At 36.3% G+C, this 21,742-nt stretch overlaps 1 protein-coding gene across 4 annotated transcripts in view; it reads right to left on the bottom strand.

The window, feature by feature from the left end:
* Window positions 1-21,464, bottom strand: part of YTHDC1 (YTH N6-methyladenosine RNA binding protein C1) — a 34,084-nt gene extending 12,620 nt beyond the window's left edge. For 2 of the 4 annotated variants that reach the window (XM_081059655.1, XM_081059656.1), the window contains exons 1-9: window positions 21,033-21,464; window positions 9,611-9,712; window positions 8,911-9,239; window positions 8,373-8,790; window positions 3,693-3,782; window positions 3,173-3,226; window positions 2,509-2,603; window positions 863-971; window positions 657-774 (exon numbers count right to left, since the gene is read on the bottom strand). In XM_081059655.1, coding sequence (XP_080915781.1) covers window positions 657-774; window positions 863-971; window positions 2,509-2,603; window positions 3,173-3,226; window positions 3,693-3,782; window positions 8,373-8,790; window positions 8,911-9,239; window positions 9,611-9,712; window positions 21,033-21,060 — 1,343 coding nt within the window. In that variant the 5' untranslated portion in view covers window positions 21,061-21,464. The remainder of the gene's footprint in view (window positions 1-656; window positions 775-862; window positions 972-2,508; window positions 2,604-3,172; window positions 3,227-3,692; window positions 3,783-8,372; window positions 8,791-8,910; window positions 9,240-9,610; window positions 9,713-21,032) is intronic. The other 2 variants (XM_081059657.1, XM_081059658.1) reach the window with 1 other exon arrangement.
* Between the last annotated feature and the right edge of the window lie 278 nt (window positions 21,465-21,742).

Below are 21,742 nucleotides of genomic sequence, written 5' to 3'. Positions count from 1 at the left end.
TGCTTCATTTTGCAGTTCTCCACAGGAGACTGACCACTTCATGCAGTGTTGAAGTTTTGTTTGTATAATCTAAATTAACTCAGTGTTCAAAATAAGTCTATTTTTCTAATAAACATTTAAACCTTAATTACTCAAGTTTCAAAAAATGCCAACTAAACATGGTTTGCTAAGTTTCTTAAAAATTACTACTTGTTCACAACTAAATTAGTCAGTTTCAAAATGTTAGCCAAGACAAAAAGTGAGTATTTTCCCATTCCACAGTAACTAAATGACGTTAAATCACTACAATTACATAGACATATGCCAGATAACATTCCAAACAATTGTGTAATTCGTGACAAATGTACTACTCTATTATTAATAGAGACTAAAATACATTAAAGCTCTTGACTAAATAAACCTTTGCACATTGCAGCCTTACATTAGATTATAAAGGTAGTGAACAAGACAAGCTAATCACGATGTAATTTTTATTTTAACATTGTTAAGTTTTATGGATCCAAATCAGCCTAGGAATGAGACCCACCCCAAAAAGAGAAAATAATCAGAAATAATAAATTAAAATTAAACAACTGTGGCGTTTTAACATTATTCTCAACTAGTAGCCCATTCATTCAAAACAAGGGGAACTTAAATTATCTATACTTGTTATTTACCTGCAAATCCAGTCAATTTTAAAGACACCTCCCAGCATCTTAGCATTCATTCCTGCTGGAAGCACCCAATGTATAGGTGATCCTCCATGATGTGACTCTGAAGAAAGTCTTGCAAACCCTAAAGGAATCAAATCACAACATGATATACAGATGCTAATAAAAGTATAATCAATGGTTTTATATATCCAAATTATTTTTATTCTTACCTTGAAATTTTCCACTCTCTCTGACAGAAAATATTAAGATAACACTCCTTGCAGATCTGAATGCAGCATTTAATTTCTTCTCATTTACTGGCAGCGTGGACCATACACCCTATACAAACGATGTAAAGATTACAGATCGAAATTAATGCAAATCTTTTGTGTTTCCAATTATATCTGCAAAATAAGGCTACTGATACTGTTGCACTTTACATTCAAATAATCTATAATAAATAAAAGACCTTATTTATCAGCAGTTAAATAATGTAATAATTCATCAAAAGCTCAGGAAAAATATGGAGAAAATTATCAACCTTAACAAAATCTTTAAAACAACTACAGTGTACGTACACTTGGTGCATTCAAATCTTTTGGGGTATAATACCATATAGCAAAAACAATCAGCTACAATTATTTTAATATCATAGCCATTTGGTATGTGGCAAAAACATGCTGATTGAAGGTGAATCACAACATGTACATTTTTCTTCTTGAAAAACTGTGCCTAACAATTTAAAATTATTGTATTAGTGAATCTATTAAGTGAAGAATTTCTGTCAACTTTCTAGCACTTCTCAGTTTTTCTACTTAAGTTCAAATTTTTAGTTACCAACAGTTTGGTAACTAAACTGTGTTCTTTACATAGAGCCAGAATATAGTTATTAATTTCTGAAGCATTTTAAACAATTCTTTGTTCATGAAACATTAAGAAAGAGTGTGGTAAGGTAAGGTAGAAGCTCTCATTCAGTTTAATCTGCTCATACAAACTAGATTTCATTCACACTAAGAACTTAATTACTTGTGACTAAATCCACTCCAGCTGAAGAATAGAAACTTCCACTAGGATAGGTAGCTAGCTATTTGCTGTATTAGTCTTTCCATCCGTAAAGTTTGATGGGTAATCAACTTTAGTTACAACTATAGAATATTTATACTCACAGAAACATGGTTAGAAAAATGTTTAACTTTAGTTTTTAACACTCTAAAAATCAGTAAAAACTGTAATTACTCATTTTAAACCAAGAATAGAAAGATATAATAGATGGTATAACAAACATATGTATTTTTGTAGCAAAAACATAAAATCAGTATCTTACAACATCCTACAGCAACTAGACTATATACTTTTTTATAAAGCCTGGAGTGGGCCTTTAAGGTAACTCTTTTCTTCTAATTCCAAGTGATCTTACTTCTAAAAATAAAAGAAACTCTCCATAAAGAAATAATTTCTTTTCAAGAAGATCTCAAGATACAAAAGCACCATCAATATAAAGCAAAAATTGGTTAAAGAAACTTTTTAATAAAGAGTTAGTACAATAAATTAGCAATTCAATACAGAAACACAAAAATCAACAGAAACACATCTTTTACAGTACTATATATATATATATATACACACATATATATAGTATACATATATTCTCCAATATCAAACATTTGATTTTAAAATTATTTTTAAAAAATGCAAATTCTAATAGGTTGCCTAACCAACCACAAAAAAGACCCAAAGTGGTAACTGGGCTCTGTATCTTTAAAGCCTGTATGGAAAAAAAAAAAAAAACAGCAAAAAACAGAATCTTAAGCTACTCAAGATACTCCATTTAACAATTTCAAGATTAGGACAGTTTTAATAGAACTGATGCTAATACCTTAGCTTTGGCAAGAGACACATTCTCATGGTTGTTACTCTTTATGAGAAAAAATCTTGCATCCTGTAGGACATATTTGAGTTTACTTGTTTGATCTGAAAAAAAGAAATCCAAATTGATTAATGAGAAGCCATTATCACACAAAGGGGTGTTAAGTTGTACTAACTGAAATTAGCCCTCCACGCCCACCTTAACTTTTAAAATTCATAATCACCCATTCAACCTGGAAAGTTAAGCCACAACACATAATAAAGCAAAGCTGAGAAAAGAACCAGCATTTTGCCAGAAGGAAAACCTAATCTAGTGATGTTCCGATATATCAGATCCAGACTTAAGTTACAAAAATGGCTACAACTTTTATAGTTCTTTCATCAGATTATTCATTTAAACAATGATAGTAGACCATTATGCTATTAAAAAATATATACCATCCATTTTGTCCAAAAACTGTAACATATCCTAAGATGTTGTTACTGTTCTAAAAGATACGTGGTAAGATGTGAACATGGAGCTCTATTGTAAGATCACATTATCAATTTTTCCCCCTTAATTTAATATATCAGAACATTACTACATTAAAACCAACTATTAATGGAGAACCAATAAGGCAAAAAAATGACTTTATGCAGCATGCAATGAAAACAATTTCAAATTTAAATGATACCTTTTCGGACAGCACGAACGGAAGATGATAATTTCTCATGCTTCTTTTCTGAACCTGTATTTAGCCAAAGTACATTTGTTCAGATTGAGCTTTAATAGAGATAAGACAAAATTTCTACAGTCTTGTCACATAAAATTTTCATTCAAGGCAAATTATTCTTCCTGGCGCACCCACACACACAAAATAATACTTCTCAATGTGTACGAGTGTTTGGCTTTTTGGGTTGTTTGGATTTTTTAAAACAAAATGTATATTTGAACAGTTTCCCACTCAGAAAACTAGTCACTGAATCATCATCTTCCAAGAAAAAAAAGTGAAATTCCACTTAAGCAATAACAGAACAAGATAAAAATAATAAGAAAAAGCTTAGTTTCCTCTAGAATTATTACACTGAACATGCCAAAAATCAATACTAATGGACATCAACAAGTTCACACTAACTATAGCCTCCACACTTTCTACAGCAGATTACATTAGAATCAGTCAGATATGATCACAAATAAAGTTAAAATGAGAATACCTGCATATGACTCTGATGCAGAGCTTCCACTCCTATCAAAAACAATTGGCGAGATGCCTCTAGCTCTCTTCCTTTCCTTCTTTTTCTCATCTAAAAAGAATTCAAACAAGATTTTAAAAAACGTAATAAAGATACAGGTAACAAGAATTTATCATTTCGTATCTGTTCTTTTACATAATCCCTCTGTTCTTTTACATGTCCCTGAGTATTGTTATTGCTAATCTCTCTCCTGATCCCTCAATTTCCTCAGAATGAGGTGTTCCCTTTCAAGGACAGTTCAAAAACTAAGGACATTTCATTGCTTCTCGCACCAATTTCAATAAAAACAAATGACTATAATTGAGAACTATTTATCCTAAAGGTGATCTTGAATAAACTTTTCCAAGAGGGGAAACAAAACATGCAAAGCAAATGCAACTTTTCTTTAAATAAAATTTACTGTATTCCCTTCTATGCATCAGATTGTGCTATTCTTAGTCCTTTTTAAAATGTATACTATCATTCTTCATCACAATTCCAACTCATTCTATCTTAAATGTCTAATGAACTCCAGATCCAAAGCGTTTCAACTGTAAAAAACAACAACAAAAAACAAAACAAAAAAACAACACTGTAGCAAATTAATTATTCCTTTCTGGTGGCCATTGCTTGTTTTTATGTCTTCAATTCCATTCTTCTTGACCATTTCCTTCCTGGTTTACTGCTCGTATTTTCAAATTCAATTTAAAATGTATTAATATCTTAATATCCTATGTAGTTCTATAAAAAAGATAGGAATTTTCAGTGGACAGAAAAGAATTGCCATTACCTGTCATATAAGAACCATGTCAAGCTTAATTTGGAACTTTATAAACATGCAAATGACGACCTAAGATGGAATCAGGCTCTCATGTCTTTTTACTGTTATTTTAATTATACCAGCATAAGTTCCTTTACCTTTCAGTTAGAAGAATGAATATGAAAGGAGAAAATGCATATACATATCCTTATTTAAAATATCCAGGAAGCTAAAATATAATCAATCATCTCACATACAATCCCCTATAATGACCCTACCAAGTTAAACTACTTTAAAAGCTTTAAATAAATTATTTCCCTTAATACTCATAACAAGCTCATGAGAAACAATGCCATTATTCTCATTTACAGAAAAGGAAACCTCAATTTAGAGGGGTGGTTAAGGCAACTTGGCAAAGAAAGTACAAACGCTGAGGTTTACCTTTACTGAGCAAAGAGAAAAGGTATTTTACTACTATTCTTGACAGAGGATTCTAGGTCTAAGTAATTTAAAGACAGACAACTCCACGGGCATCCTATGTTCCTTGTCTCTTAGTTTAAGCATCTTTTCCCTTTGTTATTTATTAATAACTGCTTCTCTATGTAGATGTAAGAAGCTTGTAAATGAATCTAATTTTCCTAACTTAGAGCTGAAAGGAAAGAGCAAAGAAGCACATAATGGCACAATTACAAAGCCAAGCCCATATAAATCTATGTAGCAACCATGAAGGAATGATATTTCAAATAACCAGCTATAGAGAAAAGCATTTATTTCCAGGCTTGCTGGCTTTGAAAATTGATACATGACTTTCAAAAGTTTTAAAATACTTTCCCTTAGGGCAAATAATTAAGACTTCAAGTGAATAGACTGAAGCCTTTTAGTATAAAATGACTGAGAATCTCGCCCCAATAGATGAGAAACAGGTTTTGTCAAATCCCAAATCTTTCTCATGCATGTCTGTTTCATGCACGGACTGACCACACATTCTATATAGTCCCTGTATATAGTAGGAACTGGATTCACTGAATCAATAAATATCATATCCACATGAAAGAGATTAAAAAAGTAAAATCTTGTTAAAATTGTTTTACAGTACTTCAAAAATTCTAACATTTCTTCTAATTTTTCCTCTGAATATTTAGAAGTCTAAGCCTTATGAATTGATCAGGATAATACATCTCTTGTTGCTGTTTAAAAACAGTACTTTATGGGAGTTAAACACACGGTGACAGAAGGAGACTAGACTGGGTGGCGAGTATACAGATGCTGTATTATAAAGTTGTATACCTGAAACTTCTATTAATGCTATTAACCAATGTTACCCCAATAAATTTAATTTAAAAAAACTTTATGGTTCAAACTACTAAAAAGATCTCTTACTATGATAATGAAGAAAAAAATTAGGGTCCCACCCAACTGTTTTATGTAATGTTAAATCTAGCATCACTGTAAGAAATCTCCAAGGATTTTTCATCTTTTTTGTATAAATGACTCCACTGCTCTTAAGTTATGATCCCCTCCCAACTATTTTTCTGATCTAAAGGACAATGAAAGTCATCTAAGAGCCATCTTTACCCACCACAAAAGGACAATGAAAGTCATCTAAGAGCCATCTTTACTCACCACAAAGCGTGATACTTTTGTAAGGAAGTTATTGAAAATTCTAAGAAAAAATAAGTAAAATAAACTGAAATCTAAAAAATTCATGACACAGAAACTGTAATCCCTTGCGTTTAAAAACTGACATCTCCTAATCAAGGAGTCCCAAATCTACCTCATTTTTCTTTTGCACATTATTCTAAAGAGAAAATACCCCATGATAAAAAGAATAATTTCCTGCATACTAAACACAACCTCTAAAACACGTTCCACATAAGGGATCTCCCAAGGAAAATCTGCAATTTTTCCTTTAATAAGGAAAATAAAGAATTCCAGGTATCTCTTTTAAAGCAATATATCTCTTCTATTAATAGTTTTGATTGTTTAAGTGTCATAAAACCATTGGATACCCATTCAATTTGAAATATCTTACCTACAAAAATATAAAAAATAAGTACCTTGCTACAGTTATCAGCTTTTTCTACAAGCTTGCTAAAAATGCAGATTATTTCAGGCCCTACCCATTTAAATCAGTCTCCCTTGAAGGACTGAAACAAGCATTTAATTCTAAGAAATAGTGTATAACATGGTTACCAAAATAAAGATTCCTATTAATAAAATGTTCCTAACGTCACGGGTGCTATACACTTCTCCACAATAAATAAACATTCTTTTTACATTACCAACATAATTTTTGTTCTCGATTCACTATTAAAATTGTAACATATCCCATCAGTTTTCAAAATGTATGAGTAGTATTAAAGATTCCACAAGTTTTCAGTATCAAACCCAACTACTCATCTATTCAATTTAATTCTTTATCCTTCAACTCCCTTTGAAAACCTGTCTACAACTCCCAAAGTTAGATCTCTAGTGAGCAGAAGATTTAAAGCACTTCAAATGCCAATCACTAGAAAATAGCTAGCCATTTGCTCTATCAGCTATATCGAGAATATGATTTACTAACAATGTACTACTAAAATGATTAAAATTCTATAATAATGAATGTGTAACTATCCTATATATCAAAGTAATAGGATTTTTCTTGTATTCCAATGTTTAGTACATTTTGCTTATGTAGCTGATCTGGCTGCATCTTTACGTAAGACAGCTGTGAGAGTATAATCATCATAGAGTGGCCAAAGATTTTTAAGTACACTGACCTCTCCTTGCTGTACCTTCTGAAATTACCCCTCAATAAGCCACTCCTTAACCTAGTGACTGCAACTACCTAAGATTGCTACATTTACATGGATCAGACAGGGATAAAGTGGTACGATATGTAGTAGTGAAGGAATGACCCAAGATGCTTACCCAAAAAAAAAAAAAAGAAAAAAATAAAAGAAAAAAAAAAAAAAAAAACAAGATGCTTACCCAGTCTCTCCACAAGAATTTTAACACTCTTATTTTCCATTTTGTACCTTTATGCCCAGCCACCTAGAGACCCTGCCCCAGTGAGTCAATAGATATGGAAATGAAAGTTTGTGCTACCAAAAGAAAGGAACAGAATTGTTTTGATTTCTATTGCCACATAATGGAAGTCTAGAGGGATTTAACATGTAAATATCGTCATAATGAGCGGACAGGTTCCATATGAATATACTTCAAGTACATCAGTGTCCACATAAGCTGTTGTTGACTAATATGAAAATCTTAAGAATGTATAACATGAAAATCTGAAATACATTTCCCTTATAGAGAAAATCAGACTTGTGTTCATTTATAACACAATCAATTTGTAGATGTAAAATGTCTTTACAAAGGTATGTAAATCTTACTCAAATGCATATATTGGGGCCAGCCCAGTTGGCTCAGGTGGTTGCAGCACCGTGCTAACGTCGAGGTTGCCAGTTCGATTCCCACATGGGCCAGTGAGCTGTGGCCTCTACAACTAAGATGGTGAACAATGGCTCTCCCTGGAGCTGGACTGCTGGAGGTCAGCGTGGGCTGCTGTGCTGCGATGGGCTACCATGTGCTGCCAGGAGCAGCAGGTGGCCAGACTGCCTGGGGTAGGGTGGTTGGAGCGCAAGGCTCATTAATACCAGCGTGGGCCAGGGAGCTGTGTCCTACACTAGACAGAAACAACAGCTTGAACCGGAGTGGCAGGGGAGGTGGAAGGGAAAAAAAACGCACATATTTATAATACTCAAGAGCATATAATTAACTAAAAATAACTGCAAGACAGTCTTTCTCACATCCCCCATTTCCTCAAAACTTTTATAAGTCAATTTAAACATGTTTAAAATGAAACCAACAGGTCAAATATTTTTTTAAAATAATAAACTTTTACAAATAAGTAATACCTGATCCATCTGTGCCTGAACCAGATCTGACAGACCCATCTGTGAAGGAAACGGATTCAGACTCGGAGTCACTAGCCTCACTTCGAGTGTCATAATCATTTCCCTCTTCCTTCTGATCTCGCTCATCCTGTTCATATTCTTCTTCATCTTCTTCCTCCTCGTCCTCCTCCTCCTCTTCCTCCTCCTCGTCCTCCTCTCCATCTTCATCCACCTCATCTTCCTCTGCATCTTCTTCTACCTCCTCATCTTCCTCTACGTCTTCCACCCCTTCCTCCTCGTTCTCAGTGTTGTTGCCTTGCTCATCAGAAGAACCACTGCTGCCAGTCTCGTGGTCAGAGACATATTCTTCAGAGTTAACTTCTTCCTTAGAAGATTGGCTGGATCTGCTTGCACGTCTATCCACTTCAAGCCCAATTCTCTGATGTTTAAAGAAAAAGGGAATCAAGAGTCATATAATACACAAGGTCACAGTGAATAAATAGTTCTAAAGCCTCAAAAAAATTGCTTCCTGTTTTATATCTGCAATAATATTTACTACCTCAGAACCATCTGGTGTAGGGGATTTGGCCCTCCTTTCAGCATCCCTTTTCCGGAGACAAGTTTTGTCAGGTTGAGTCTTGTAAGGTTCTCTGGAAGCACTGCTTGACAAACGAATTTTCCGATCAGCTTCCAGACGCTTGTTTCTTTCAGATCTTTGATATTCTTCATTTTTGTACTCTGGGACTGACTTTCCTTTTGTACTAACTATTCTTTTGTTATTGCTAACTGATGAGCTCAGTGGCTTAGAAATCAATTGTCTTGAATGAACAGAAGGCTTTTGTCGCTTGCTGTCAGTAGATTCCATTCGGTCACTTTTTCTTTTTGATCCTTAAAAATACAATTTAAAAAGACATATAAAAATATTTGCATATTCCATTTATTTCACCAAACATGAAGATACTATGTATCAGAGAGGAAAAACACCTCATTTATTAAAACTATTCTGAAATATTTTTTACTCCAAAATTAATCGTAAAGCAAACATAACTCTCATACACTGAAATAAATTAATTTATTTGAGATGTTTCACACATTTGAAACAGCATTACTCTTATTCATATGGAATTAGATACCACAGTTTATGAGTGTGCTTTTGGTATTAACTGTCTCAAGAAACAAGTGCAAAAGCAAAGTCACTTTCTTAATTAAATCTCTATTTAAACTGTTATTTAAAAAAAAATAACAGAAATCTTCCATACCCTTTTTCTCGTTTTTATCTTGTTCACTCTCTGGATTATACAGTTCATCATCCTGTTCTGGTACTTCAGTCAAAATATCATCTAAAACATTAAGTTCTCCATCTGAAAGCAAGAAAATTGAAAATATGGAAAAATCATTATCATTAAGCATTTATTTTTGAGTAGTTGCTATGCTGAAGCTACAGAATAAGAACATAACCCTCAAGAAGCTTTCACTTCAGAATTAAGGCATAAGAATAATTCCTATAAAACTACACAAGATAATCGGCGTGATAAAGTCTGTTCAACAAAGCCCGGAGTATACACCCCAGAGGGTGTGGAAGGAATATACTGGGGTACAAAATTAAATGTCAGCACTTCTACATTTGCATCTCACTCCTTTAATTTTCACATTTCGTAACTGCTTAAAATGTGCACGATAAGTTAGTATAGAAAAATCATGTGTATAACTTACATACATTTATTAAGGATTTGTTAAATCCCTGCAAGATACTTATTGATTACCAAAAGAAAAACTTGCAGACTCCAGAGTTGTAGTCACACAGCAACCTAGCAGTCTGTCCCCTCCAATCTTTCCTTAGGGAAAGATGACCCTGTGGGATTGTCCCTCATTGGGATTGTTTATGCTACTCTAAGTCTCCATGTTTGGTCCTTGTAAGCAGGGTCTGCAGTCAAAGACGGGTAAGATTTCTCACGGGAGAAACAACCTAAGCCAGACGGGACCCCCCTAGGACCCCCATGAGCTAATGTAAAGTTAGGAGGTAGCTGTGCCCCTCCTTCTGAGAAGCTGCTGACGCATGCCTCAACTATTGTCCTTTACCCTCAGGAACAATAGCATCTTGCCCCTCCTGTTTGGCTCATGGGATAATCTTAATCTTATCTTGTGAGACTTGCTCCCCCCAGGGATTGTATGTACCACACCTTGGTCATTTGGGGGATGATATGCATCGGTTGCTTTGGGACGATTATGGGATTATGGGATAAAGATTATTGTGTGGTGTAAGAGTTTCACAGACCCTGCCCCTAATCATGTGATCTCTATTGTGAAAGATCAATAAATACCCACGGTGACCTGGTGACCTGATTCCTGATTCGGGGCTCCAGTCCTTTGAGGCTGTGAGTCCCTTGGTCCTCTGTGATTTAACTACATTTGAGTCTCTGTCTCTTTATGAGAGTTTAACCCTCGCCTTCCCACGGCTTGTGTTGTGCAGGACGCAATACAGAGTAACCAAGAAATAAAAGTTATTATTATCAATAGTGGGTCAAATCAACATCATGGACCTCCTGGTATGATGTGCTGAGTATAGACCTATTCTGTGATATTACTATGAAAAATGCAAAATCTGAACCTACACCTGAGGAAACTATCAAACAAACCCAAATTAAGGGTCCAAAAATATCAATGTCAAATTTAAAGGAGACTAAAGTGACATGATTAAATGAACATAGCACTTGATCTGAAACATAACTCGGAAAACTAGTGAAATCCAAATAAGGTCTGTAGATTATACCGTGTTTCCCCCGAAAATAAGACCGAGTCTTACATTAAGTTATGCTCTAAAAGAAGCATTAGGGCGTATGTTCAGGGAACGTCATCCTGAAAAATCATGCTAGGGCTTGTTTTCCGGGTAGGTCTGATTTTGGGGGAAACACGGTAATAAGTATCTATGTTAACTTCCCACTTTTGAAAGTGTAAAAGTCCTAATTTTTAGGAAATACATTCTTAAGTATTTAGGGACAAAGCAGGATCGTGCCTCCAACTGACAAATGGTTCAGGAAAAGTGTCTGCTTGCATATATCCCATCCACATATATACGCTTAGAATGTGTGAGAGACAATATGAATTAGAAAGACAAATGTGGTAAAATGTTAACATTTGTGGAATGCGGTTGAAAAGGAAAATTATTCGTACTATTCTTACAGCGATCCTTTTTGCCTGAAATAATGTCAAAATAAAGTTAAAAGAAAAAAATGGACGTGCTACACAATCAAAAATGTTTGAGGCTGCAGGTATGGACTATAATAGTGTAACTTGTTCAGACGAGGCAACTACTGACTATAATTGACATACTATTCAATGATCGTGAAAACTTGTAACTCATTTTTGTCACCCCATGCTCACCCTCAAAAATTAATCTTAAAAATACATGCAAATGTTTCCTCTTTAAACTTATTTTTGAAAATAACGCGCTAAAAGTGAATGTTTTCAACACCAAGTATTCGGTATCAAAAGTATCTTTCTAAATCTAAGGTGTGGCAACAAGAGGTATAAAGTCATGAAACTGATGAGATAGGACAATTTATAGCTCCAACCAAAAAGCAAAGCACACTCAAAGCATAGCAAGGGTTATTAACCCTTGTCTATAAACAGGTTAGTTGGGATTCATATTTCCCCAAACGGTGACAGAAATTAAGTGACTATAAAGAGAAATACAAGGGTTATGGTAGGCATTATAGGAAGGAAAGCAAGGTTAAGTAGGAGGACATGGAAAAGGCAACACTTTCCTCTGTATTTGGAGCCAGACACAGTCGCTATTTCAGAACATCTGAAAATTACATATGCCTGGAATGGCACAGCAATTGATTTCTTTGGGTGGTAACATTTATCTGTATTTTACCACTTTTCTAAAATGAATATGTATTATATTTTTATTTTTGGTTACCTATTCATTTAAATGTTATTTAAAATCAAGGCATGCCAATCAAAAAGGCTTCTCTCATCTTCTGGATTCACCTTTTTCACCAAGGAGGAAATTCTCTCAAGATCTGAAAGGTGGCAAACCATTTTTAGACTCTGTATTATAAATAAAAAAGCATGTAACTTGATAGAAAAAAGTTCAAGGTTTGCAGATATTTAATGATTCTTGGGTAAAAGCTCTCTAGTCAGTAAAAAAGTGGGTCCCAACAAATCATGACAGAAATACATCTGTAGAAACAAAAAATTTAAAACTATCACAACAAAATAGGCAAGTAAATACAGTGATACACAAATCTCTTCATGAAACCACTAATTCTTAATTAGAAATATCAACCTAAATAAAGCTTGAATTCACATGAAATTATACACTTTATATGTGCTAAATCTAACACAATGAAAGAACTGTGCAGTTTAATTTAAATCAATTTAAATTTCAGATATGCCTGAATCACGGTTTCCCTATTTTAAAGAAGCATTGTTTTAAAAATCTTTAATAATTATGTTAGTCAAATTTTAGAGATTTGTTGCAGCTTTAGAAAGCATGTACAAATTTTTGAAACAAATATTAACCAATGCTTCCTTTTTCAATACTATCACTTTCACATACATCATATATATATATATATATACACACACATACGTCATATGAAACACATAAGGTATGTTTTACCATTACTTTGCAGAAAAAGAAATAGAAGCTCAAAAGTTCAAGTTCACCAAATTTACTTGTCTAGAAACAAATGGATGTGAGTCTAGAGTTCAGGCTTTCTAAATCTAGGGTTAAATTAGATGAGGAACATTAAAAGCACCTTTAAACAAAGTATAAAGAAACAAAACGCAAACGATTAAAAGGTAGCATGCACTAGTAGATTAATTTCAAATCAGTGCACCAGAGAGCTCTGTATTATTATTACTGCATCTGAAATTTACTTTAAAATCAACCATTAACATACTCACTTAATGGTCTACACATTTTCATCTGTATTATAGTTTGTGATATCAATAAGCTAACTATGGTTTTATCACAATATCGGCAAACTAAGACCTGCAGGATGAATTCAGCCCATGGCTTGTTTTTGACCCACAAGAAAGGTTCCTGCATTTTTAAGGTTGTGTGTAGAAACACAAAAGCAAAGAAGAATATATGATAAAGACCTTATATGGCCCACATAAAGCCTAAAATATCCTTTACAATCAGACCTTTTACAAAAAGTTTGCCAACCCATGATATAAATGACCACAATTTAAGTTACTTTTCTCTATCACATACCATTATTTGTTTACTGAAATATGACACACAGGAAAGAGTACTGGATTCAGAAGTAGTATGAAAATCGAGATTATCATTTAAGAGCTAGACATTCTTGGGGAAATACCAGTCTGAGCTCCAGTTTCTTCACCTCTGATAAGAGGCATTTAAAATAAAATATCAGTGTTTGGGGAAGGGAACAGGAAGGCAATTATGTGAATCTCCTGGTGAGTTTTCAACCTGTAAGTCTTTTCCTATTACTATCAGATTCTAATAAACCTCGCCTGCCACAAACCTGTTAATAACTTGGGTACATGACATACAAAATTTGGTCCAAAACACAAAACAAAATCTTCTTTCACTAAGATAAATATATACATGCTCTGATTTCACATACACATACTGCTGTACAACATGCCACCCCAAAATCATTACTGCTTATGGTTCTGGAGTTCAACCAGGGTCTCTCATTCGGCTGCAGTTAGATGGTGGCCAGGGTTAGCATCATCTGAAGGCTTGTGTATTCGCATGTCCGCCTGGCTCCCAGGCTGGGAAGACTCAAAACAGCTAGGGCTTCTAGGGCATTTCTTTCTGTGGTTACTCTCCACCATGGCAGCTTCAGGGTAGGCAGACCTCTTACATGGTAGTTTAGGCCTCTAAAGAGGTACAGACCCCAACAGAGAAAGGGCCAGGCAGAAGAAGCTCCGCAACACTGCATTTTATTCAGAGGTAATCACAACAGTCTACCCAGGTTTAAACAGGAGACAGAAACTCCATTTATTGTTGGGAGAAGTGTCAAATATTTGGTAGATGTTTCCAAAACTACCATCTACTTAGTTTTGTTTAACTTTAAGGATCTTAACTGTAAGGTTTTTCTTTTTTTTTTTTCCCAATACGTTTTATTGGGGAATATTGGAGAACAGTGTGTTTCTCCAGGGCCCGTCAGCTCCAAGTCGTTTCCTTCAATCTAGTTGTAGAGGGCGCAGATCAGCTCCAAGTCCAGTTACCATTTTCAATCTTTAGTTGCAGGGGGCACAGCCCACCATCCCATGCAGGAATTGAACTGGCAACTTTGTTAGTGCAAGTTTGCGCTCTAACCAACTGAGCCATCCGGCCACCCTGCAAGGTGTATTTTTAAAGCTCAAAATCTGGTTTTTAAAAAATGAGTTTACAGCATTGCGTTATAAAGCTAAGTTAAACTGCTTCCTCTGACCCCTTCTTTCATTGGCTAGAAAAAGTACACTTAGCACACATTTTAATTCATTTTGTTTTCAATTTAGAATTAATTGGCCATGAAGAAAAGATTATTTTAATATTTTCAGAAGCTACTGCAGGTTGGAGACCAATCATCACTGACATATCCTTTTTGGAAAGAAATAACTCTTTGTGAGATACAGCAATGTCTGCAAGCTCCCTAGGGTGACTTTCTTCAAATTGCCTTAGTAAGTGTTTCAAATCACTCTGTCCTGAAATTTAGCATTATTATTCTGTATAGAGATATGCATGTATTCAATTACTTCATAGTAGTTTGACAGCAGCAACCCAACATAAGCATAGTAACAGTTAAATGAAAAAGGGTTAGAAAATTCCAGGTTAAGAAGAGTTCGGGTTGGTTGGCAGGCAGAGAAGTGAATGGCAGACTGCGGATCGTGTGGCTACTACTGCGTGTGTCTCGCCCAGAGTCCAGTGAGACATAGTGCTCCAAGGAAGCATGAGCAAGTTACACAGCAGGCAAGTTCGCGGGAAGGAGCTGACATTAATTTGGGAACTGCTGGCCTTCTGAGTACTCGGGATGCTGTGTTCCTAGGCTTCCCAGGGCTGGCCCGATGTTGTCCAGTACTGCATGTGGCAGGCGGCTAGACCCATCTAATTCAGGAGTGAAGTATTAGCAAGTCAACTTGATCAACCAACCCAAAGCCACCTCCTGTAACAACTTTAATCAAGCTGATACTTTCATCTCCAACTGCCTGCTTCCCGGTCCCTTTCTTCATTGGCTTTGAACCTGGGTGGGAGAAAAGAGGCGTTATTGGTTAGCCCCCCCACCTCCCACTTATCATTGAAATTATCTTCCTCTTTTTAATTTTACTGTCTCCATTAGTGTTGTCCAGTAGAACCATGATGCAAACCGCATATGTAACTATAAATTTTCTAGTCACATTATATTTTGTTTAATGCAATATGTCCAAAACGTTATCATTTCAACATGTGATCAATTAAAAATTAATTAGGTATTAAAAAAAAAAAGTTCTACGAACATACAAGTTACATCTGATAAAAATAACGGATGCTTTACCATGCCTATGATAAAGCACTTCACATTAAGTTTCTTTGGTTAAGTCTATATAAAGAGCTAGTCTTAAAAAAATATTTTAAAAACCTCGAAAACTGAATTTATCATGCCATAATAAAATGAATTTTTTTCACGTGTGAATGAATTAGCACAATGAATTAGCTCAAATGAAACAAAAAATGCTTCAGTATGTTTCCATTTACGGCTAAAATTCACATTCATCTAAGAGTTATACACTAATAGCCAGAAAGATAAATCTAGTTCTTAAATGCTTTTCTTTTTTGAAAACTCTAATAACAATTTAATATAAAAATCCAGATCCAATATTTTTTAAAGGACTATAATCATTAGAGGCCCAGATTATCACCTGAAAACTATCAGCTGGAGCAATTCTGATAGTCTTCTGTTAAGACACAGAGAGGGTAATAACATGTCAAGGTTTTGCATGAGAAAATCTGGGTTTATGCCTGGGAAATCAGTGTATTTATTAATACTGCCTGAACACAGACCATAGTTGCTTTTACTTTTTAAACCTAATACTCACCATCACCTATTGTATTAAGCAAGTACTTTATCTGCCTGACCTTACTATGCATATAAGCCTGCAAATCTTGAGTAAAATACTGATGTTAATAACTGCAAATAAATTGAAGATTCAGTTCAACAGACACTGAGGCATAGATACGCCAAACTCTAGTTTTAGTACACAATACGTACTTTGTGAAACAGTAAAAATGCTAGCTACAGGGGACAAGCCGCCTCAACTCCAGTGGATTAACTGCCTTGACAGGACGCAAGCTCTGTGTTGTCTAATCTTCCAAATTTTCAAGAGGATCCCCAAATTCAGATTTTTATTTGGAATTGCATGACATTTAAATGTTGCCTCAATTAAAAACAAAAGAGGCTGCTGCTAGCTTGAGTCCTCTGTGGAAGGAAGTGCAATCATCTGTGAACATTTTGCATCACAATATATGATGTATATATGAACTTGATTTTGATCACTGGTGCAAGCTAGCACGATCTCACTTATCAACTCAAGCTATTAGCAAATTGAATTTTGACATAAATGTACAGATTCAGGGGTATAGGACTCAAAACAAGGAAATAAAAAGAATTATTTTTAGAGCCTGTTCAAAAACTGATTAAGATGTTAGAAGAAACAAGACTTGTATTTTATCTTGTTGCTTGATTTGGGGAATTTTTGTTTTAGATAAACGTGAACTTAAAAATCTAACTGGCTTGCAAAGTAGTTTTAACCTATTAGAAGGCTACGTATATAAGACGAATTTCAAAATGAAGGCCACAAAATTAAAGTGATGACTAAAATCTCACAACTATGAATGCAAATGTAGTGTTCTTTCCACTATACCAGAATTAAACCTTACTCTTGAAATTCCTGGCCCAGGAAGACCACAAATCTTAACCTCAGTGTAGAAAATTAACCTTCATCTGAGACACAGTCCTCTTTTTTTTTTGACCCCCAGAAAGCTTCTGGGTCAGGAGATACAAAGTATTATTTATTTCAGGGGCCAGTATCAGACTTAAGACCAAGCTTATTTAAAGAAAGAAAACAGGGCAGTTAAATATACTACACATTTTCTTTTCCAAAACAGGTCACGAGAGTACATATACTTTTTATTTTATTCATTTAATAGTTTGAGTAGGGTTTGACAATTGAACAAGATTTCCTGGAACCTCCACTTCTGTTACATTTTACATTAGAACAGTTTCTCAGTTACTTTTTTGTCATTCAAAACTGTCATTCCTCTAAATGAAGTGTAGAGACTAGGATTTCCCATCCCATCCAAATTTCTTGTCTTCCAAAAAGCATACAACTGAAGTCTACGAAGAGCATTTTTAATTTTTTATCCTACTTCTATGGGTAAAACAAATACATTAGCGTATCAAATACACACTACTCTATACTTTAGAGATACCTAACTAAAGTGGGCCAACAGTCAATTTTATGCTAAAGACTTATAAATAGTGAGGGCCACAAGATGTACATACATGTATGCATATATATAACTGTGTGTATATATTTTTATGTACTTGACTGCATGTGTGTGTACATATATAATTTAAACTTCGAAACTCTTGGCTTTGGACATCGATAGCAAATGTCTCGTAACTAGTCAGTTATTAATGAATTCCTTGGGCTAACGATTTACAACCCTGCAAGGCATAAGACACAATTACCATACACTAGGAACCTGGTGAACAAGATAGACATGCTACTGGCCCTCTTGGAGCTTCCAGTTTGGTAATATAGAAAACATGTTACTTATGAAAGTGGTAATTATCCACACTTTGGTAATTACCCTTCTATAACTATGCTTTGGAGAGAACTTTATAAAAGCCTAAAATTCATACAAGGTGTTTGTAATATAAAAGGTGTGTCTTTCTTCATATAGAAAAATGGTATTTGGGCCGGCCCAGTGGCTCAGGTGGATGGAGAGCGTCTCCAGTTCAATTCCCACATGGGCCATTGAGCTACACCCTTTACAGCTAAGATTGTGAACAACAGTTCTCTCTGGAGGTGGGCTGCTGTGAGCAGCTGGAGGTCAGCGTGGGCTACCATGTGCTGCCATGAGCAGCTGGTGGCCCGTGTGAGAGGCTGGCAGCCAGCGAGAGCTGCCGAGCTGCTGAATGGCCGACCAATGACCGGAGACCGACTGCCTTGGGGGAGGGGGGGAATGCAAGGTTCGTAATACCATGAGCATGGGCCAGGGAGCTGTGTCCTACACAACTAGATAGAACTAGATAGAAACAACAGCTTGAAGGGGGGGCGAGGAGAATGGCATTTAACATTAGTTACCGCCACCAACATCCCAATGTCCTTCAAATCTACTTTTGGGACAAATAATCACCACAGGAATCAGAGGAAGCTGGCAATTTGTCCAGTTATATAGGCTTCAGTTTCTAAGTATGGGTATCACAGAACCATTATAGAACTTAATGTGTTTATTACACAGCTAATGTGCAAAGCCCAATAATCGAATGACTTTATAACCAAAAGTCTTTTGACTGTTCGGTGATTAACAGCAAATCTCTACAACTTAAACTCATTTTTTATCAAAATCTTACTCCATTTATAAAATCATTTAAAAGGGACCTAAGGTATGTGACATGTATAAGAGTCTTGCAGGGGTTATCTTTACAATTTTCTAATGTTTCTTAAGATAACTGATGACAGTAAGTACTCAGCTTCCCACTTTTTCTTGTTCAAGTATGAAAAGGAAAGAGTCAAGTATTGATTCCAATTCTGGCTATTTTTCTAGCTGTGTGACAACGAACAAGTAAGTGAAACACCCTAGGCCTATCTCCTTATTTGCAAAATGAGTTATTCTAGAAATCTTCCCATTATAAAATTAAATAAGCAATTCCAGTAGGACTGTATTTGCTAGCTTCCCAGTAATCTAGATAATCTTTGATATAAACTATAAAGATAAGCACTTATATCAGAAGTTTTAAAATATGTAAGTTCAATTATAGAAATCAAGTTTTTTAAAAACTACACAAATGTGAGGCCTTTCAAAAACTTGACAATTTATACTCAGTATTGTTAATAGGTGGCATTACTACTCCCCAATTATAGTTATAAAATTTATGTATTTGAACTGCATTATCATCAATAAATCTGTTTCTAACACAATATTCAAAACATCACTCACTTTCCTTCCTCAATGTACATTACTGTGTCTATTACTGATTTATAACTATGTTCATCTTAACAATGAATTTTTCAGAGTACTGAGTTTTACTCATTGTATTTGGTTTTTCACCTACCACAACCACTGTCCATCCACTCCTATACACAAAGCTCAGAGTACACTCTTAATCAAACGTTGACTAATTACTATTGATTAAAATTATCTAGTTTAATAACTGACTTTACTAATTAAAAGCAGTTTCCTTTATTCACTAACACCATGCAATCCTATGTTCACATTCCGATTTCTCAAATAAATGGGGATGCAGATTTTTTTAGAATTCATTTTAAAAAATTAAACTACTATAACCTAATCATTGAGCTGCTTTAAGATAGGAGCAGTATCTTAAAAACATTCCCACCCACTCCCTTTCCCAAATTTGTCCGTATCCTAGAACAATTTGAAGTATAAAGACACTTAAGGTGAAAACTTAAGGAAAAAAGCACAGGCCTAGTGCAACTAGATTCTAGAGCCCATTTAACAAATCCCTACCCCAAATTAATTAGGCACAGGGGAGGGTAAGTCTGTGAAATACAGAGCAGTAAGGTGTGCAACATTTTTTCTTTATCAAATACAAGCTTTCCAAAACTATCATGCTAATTTTAGGACTGGAAAAGAACCTAAGAAAGCATCTACCCTAGACCATTGTCCAGACATGTACTGATCCAGGACCTACAGTCACATCTCTAGATCCTGAGAGGTCGGTGTTTTAAAAGACATGAGGTTCCATTCTGATACATCAGTTCTTCCTATATTTCTCCGTAATTTTATCCCTCCAGCTCTCTATAAATTACACCCATTTGTTCCCGGTTATACTCTCTGGGAGCTACACACAATGTGTTTTCATCAAAATAGTGGCCAGGATTTTTTTTTTTTTTTGCCAGGCCTAACTCATCTAATTATCTTTTTCAAACCTCATGTCTTCCAAAATAAGTATTCGAGGAACCAAACCGGCAATTCTTTCCACTTTGCCCATGTTAACAAAAACAGCCTCACGTTATTTGGAGGGATTTCTCGAGACCAACAATCCACCTATACGACTTCTTGAATATGCTCACTTACTAGACTACCAGCTTTGATCGTGGCATTAAGGGATTTTGAAACGTAGCCTAACAGAAAAGGAGGTGCTGAAAATACGCATCACAGACGCAGAATCCTGCCAGGACAGAAACCTAAGGGCCTGCAACTCAGAACAGGCCTTCGCTCAGCCGCGCCCAGGACAGCTACACGGAAAGTGAAGAGGAGAATGAGGATCAAAGAAAAGCCATAGGCTGGATGAAGGGTTAAGCCAAATGGAGACCCAACGACAGAGCAGGCCTGGTCCCCTCCAATGAGTTCAAGTGCCTCGCGGTGGGGGTCCGGCTCCGCGTCGGGAAGCTAACCTCCCACCCCGCATCCCGCAACCCAGAACCGCGGTTCCAGCGACCCACCGCCGAGCCCCGCCTCCGCCCGTCACCTTTCCTCGCACTAACCTTTCTCCTCCCGGCTGTCGGCCGCCATTGCTCCTCTCCTGTTTCCGCCGCTGCCGCCGCCGCCGCCGCCGTCGCCGCTCCGACGCGACTCGCGCGGGGGCCCCAGCCGCGGCAGCACTGGCACAGGCACGTCCGTCAGTCCGTACGCCGGGCTGCGCGCTTCGCACCTTGGCCTCCACCACTCACCTTTCGCGACTCACCCTTTTTCCCCCCGCTTCTTCCCTTTCTCCTTTCCCTCCTTGCACTCCAGCCTCCGGAGGCCTAGGCCCAGCCTACCCGTTGAGACTTGGGGACGGGAGGGGGCAAACGGGAGGGTAGGGAAACAGATGGCAACGGCCAGCGGCGCTAAAATGGAGCCTGCTTCCTGCGTGAAACACTCCCGCTCCCGAAATGCCCTGCGCTGTTTACGCTTCGTTCCTCCCTGGGAACGTCACAGTGCGGAGAGGGGCGGGGAAGCGGAACAAGCCGGGGAACGTGACACAACGTCAGGACGTCGCCCCGCCCCCTGCAGCCCGGAAGTCCCTGGAATAAGTCTCTCCAGGGATTAGGCAGTGTGAGTTCTTTACGGGTAATCGGCTGCGTTTACTGCGCTGAGGTAGCTCGCTTTCCTCACCTGAAACACCTACTGGCGGACGTTCCAGCCTCAGGGCAAAGATGTTTTCTGTCGCTCCGCGGGACTCCTGATTCAGTTCTGGGAATCGAAGATTTAA

Source organism: Rhinolophus hipposideros (genome assembly GCF_964194185.1).
Source record: "Rhinolophus hipposideros genome assembly, chromosome: 1".
NCBI classification, from domain to species: Eukaryota; Metazoa; Chordata; class Mammalia; order Chiroptera; family Rhinolophidae; genus Rhinolophus; species Rhinolophus hipposideros.
Note: the sequence above shows the minus strand (reverse complement) of the source record. Positions and strands in the feature narration are given on the sequence as shown.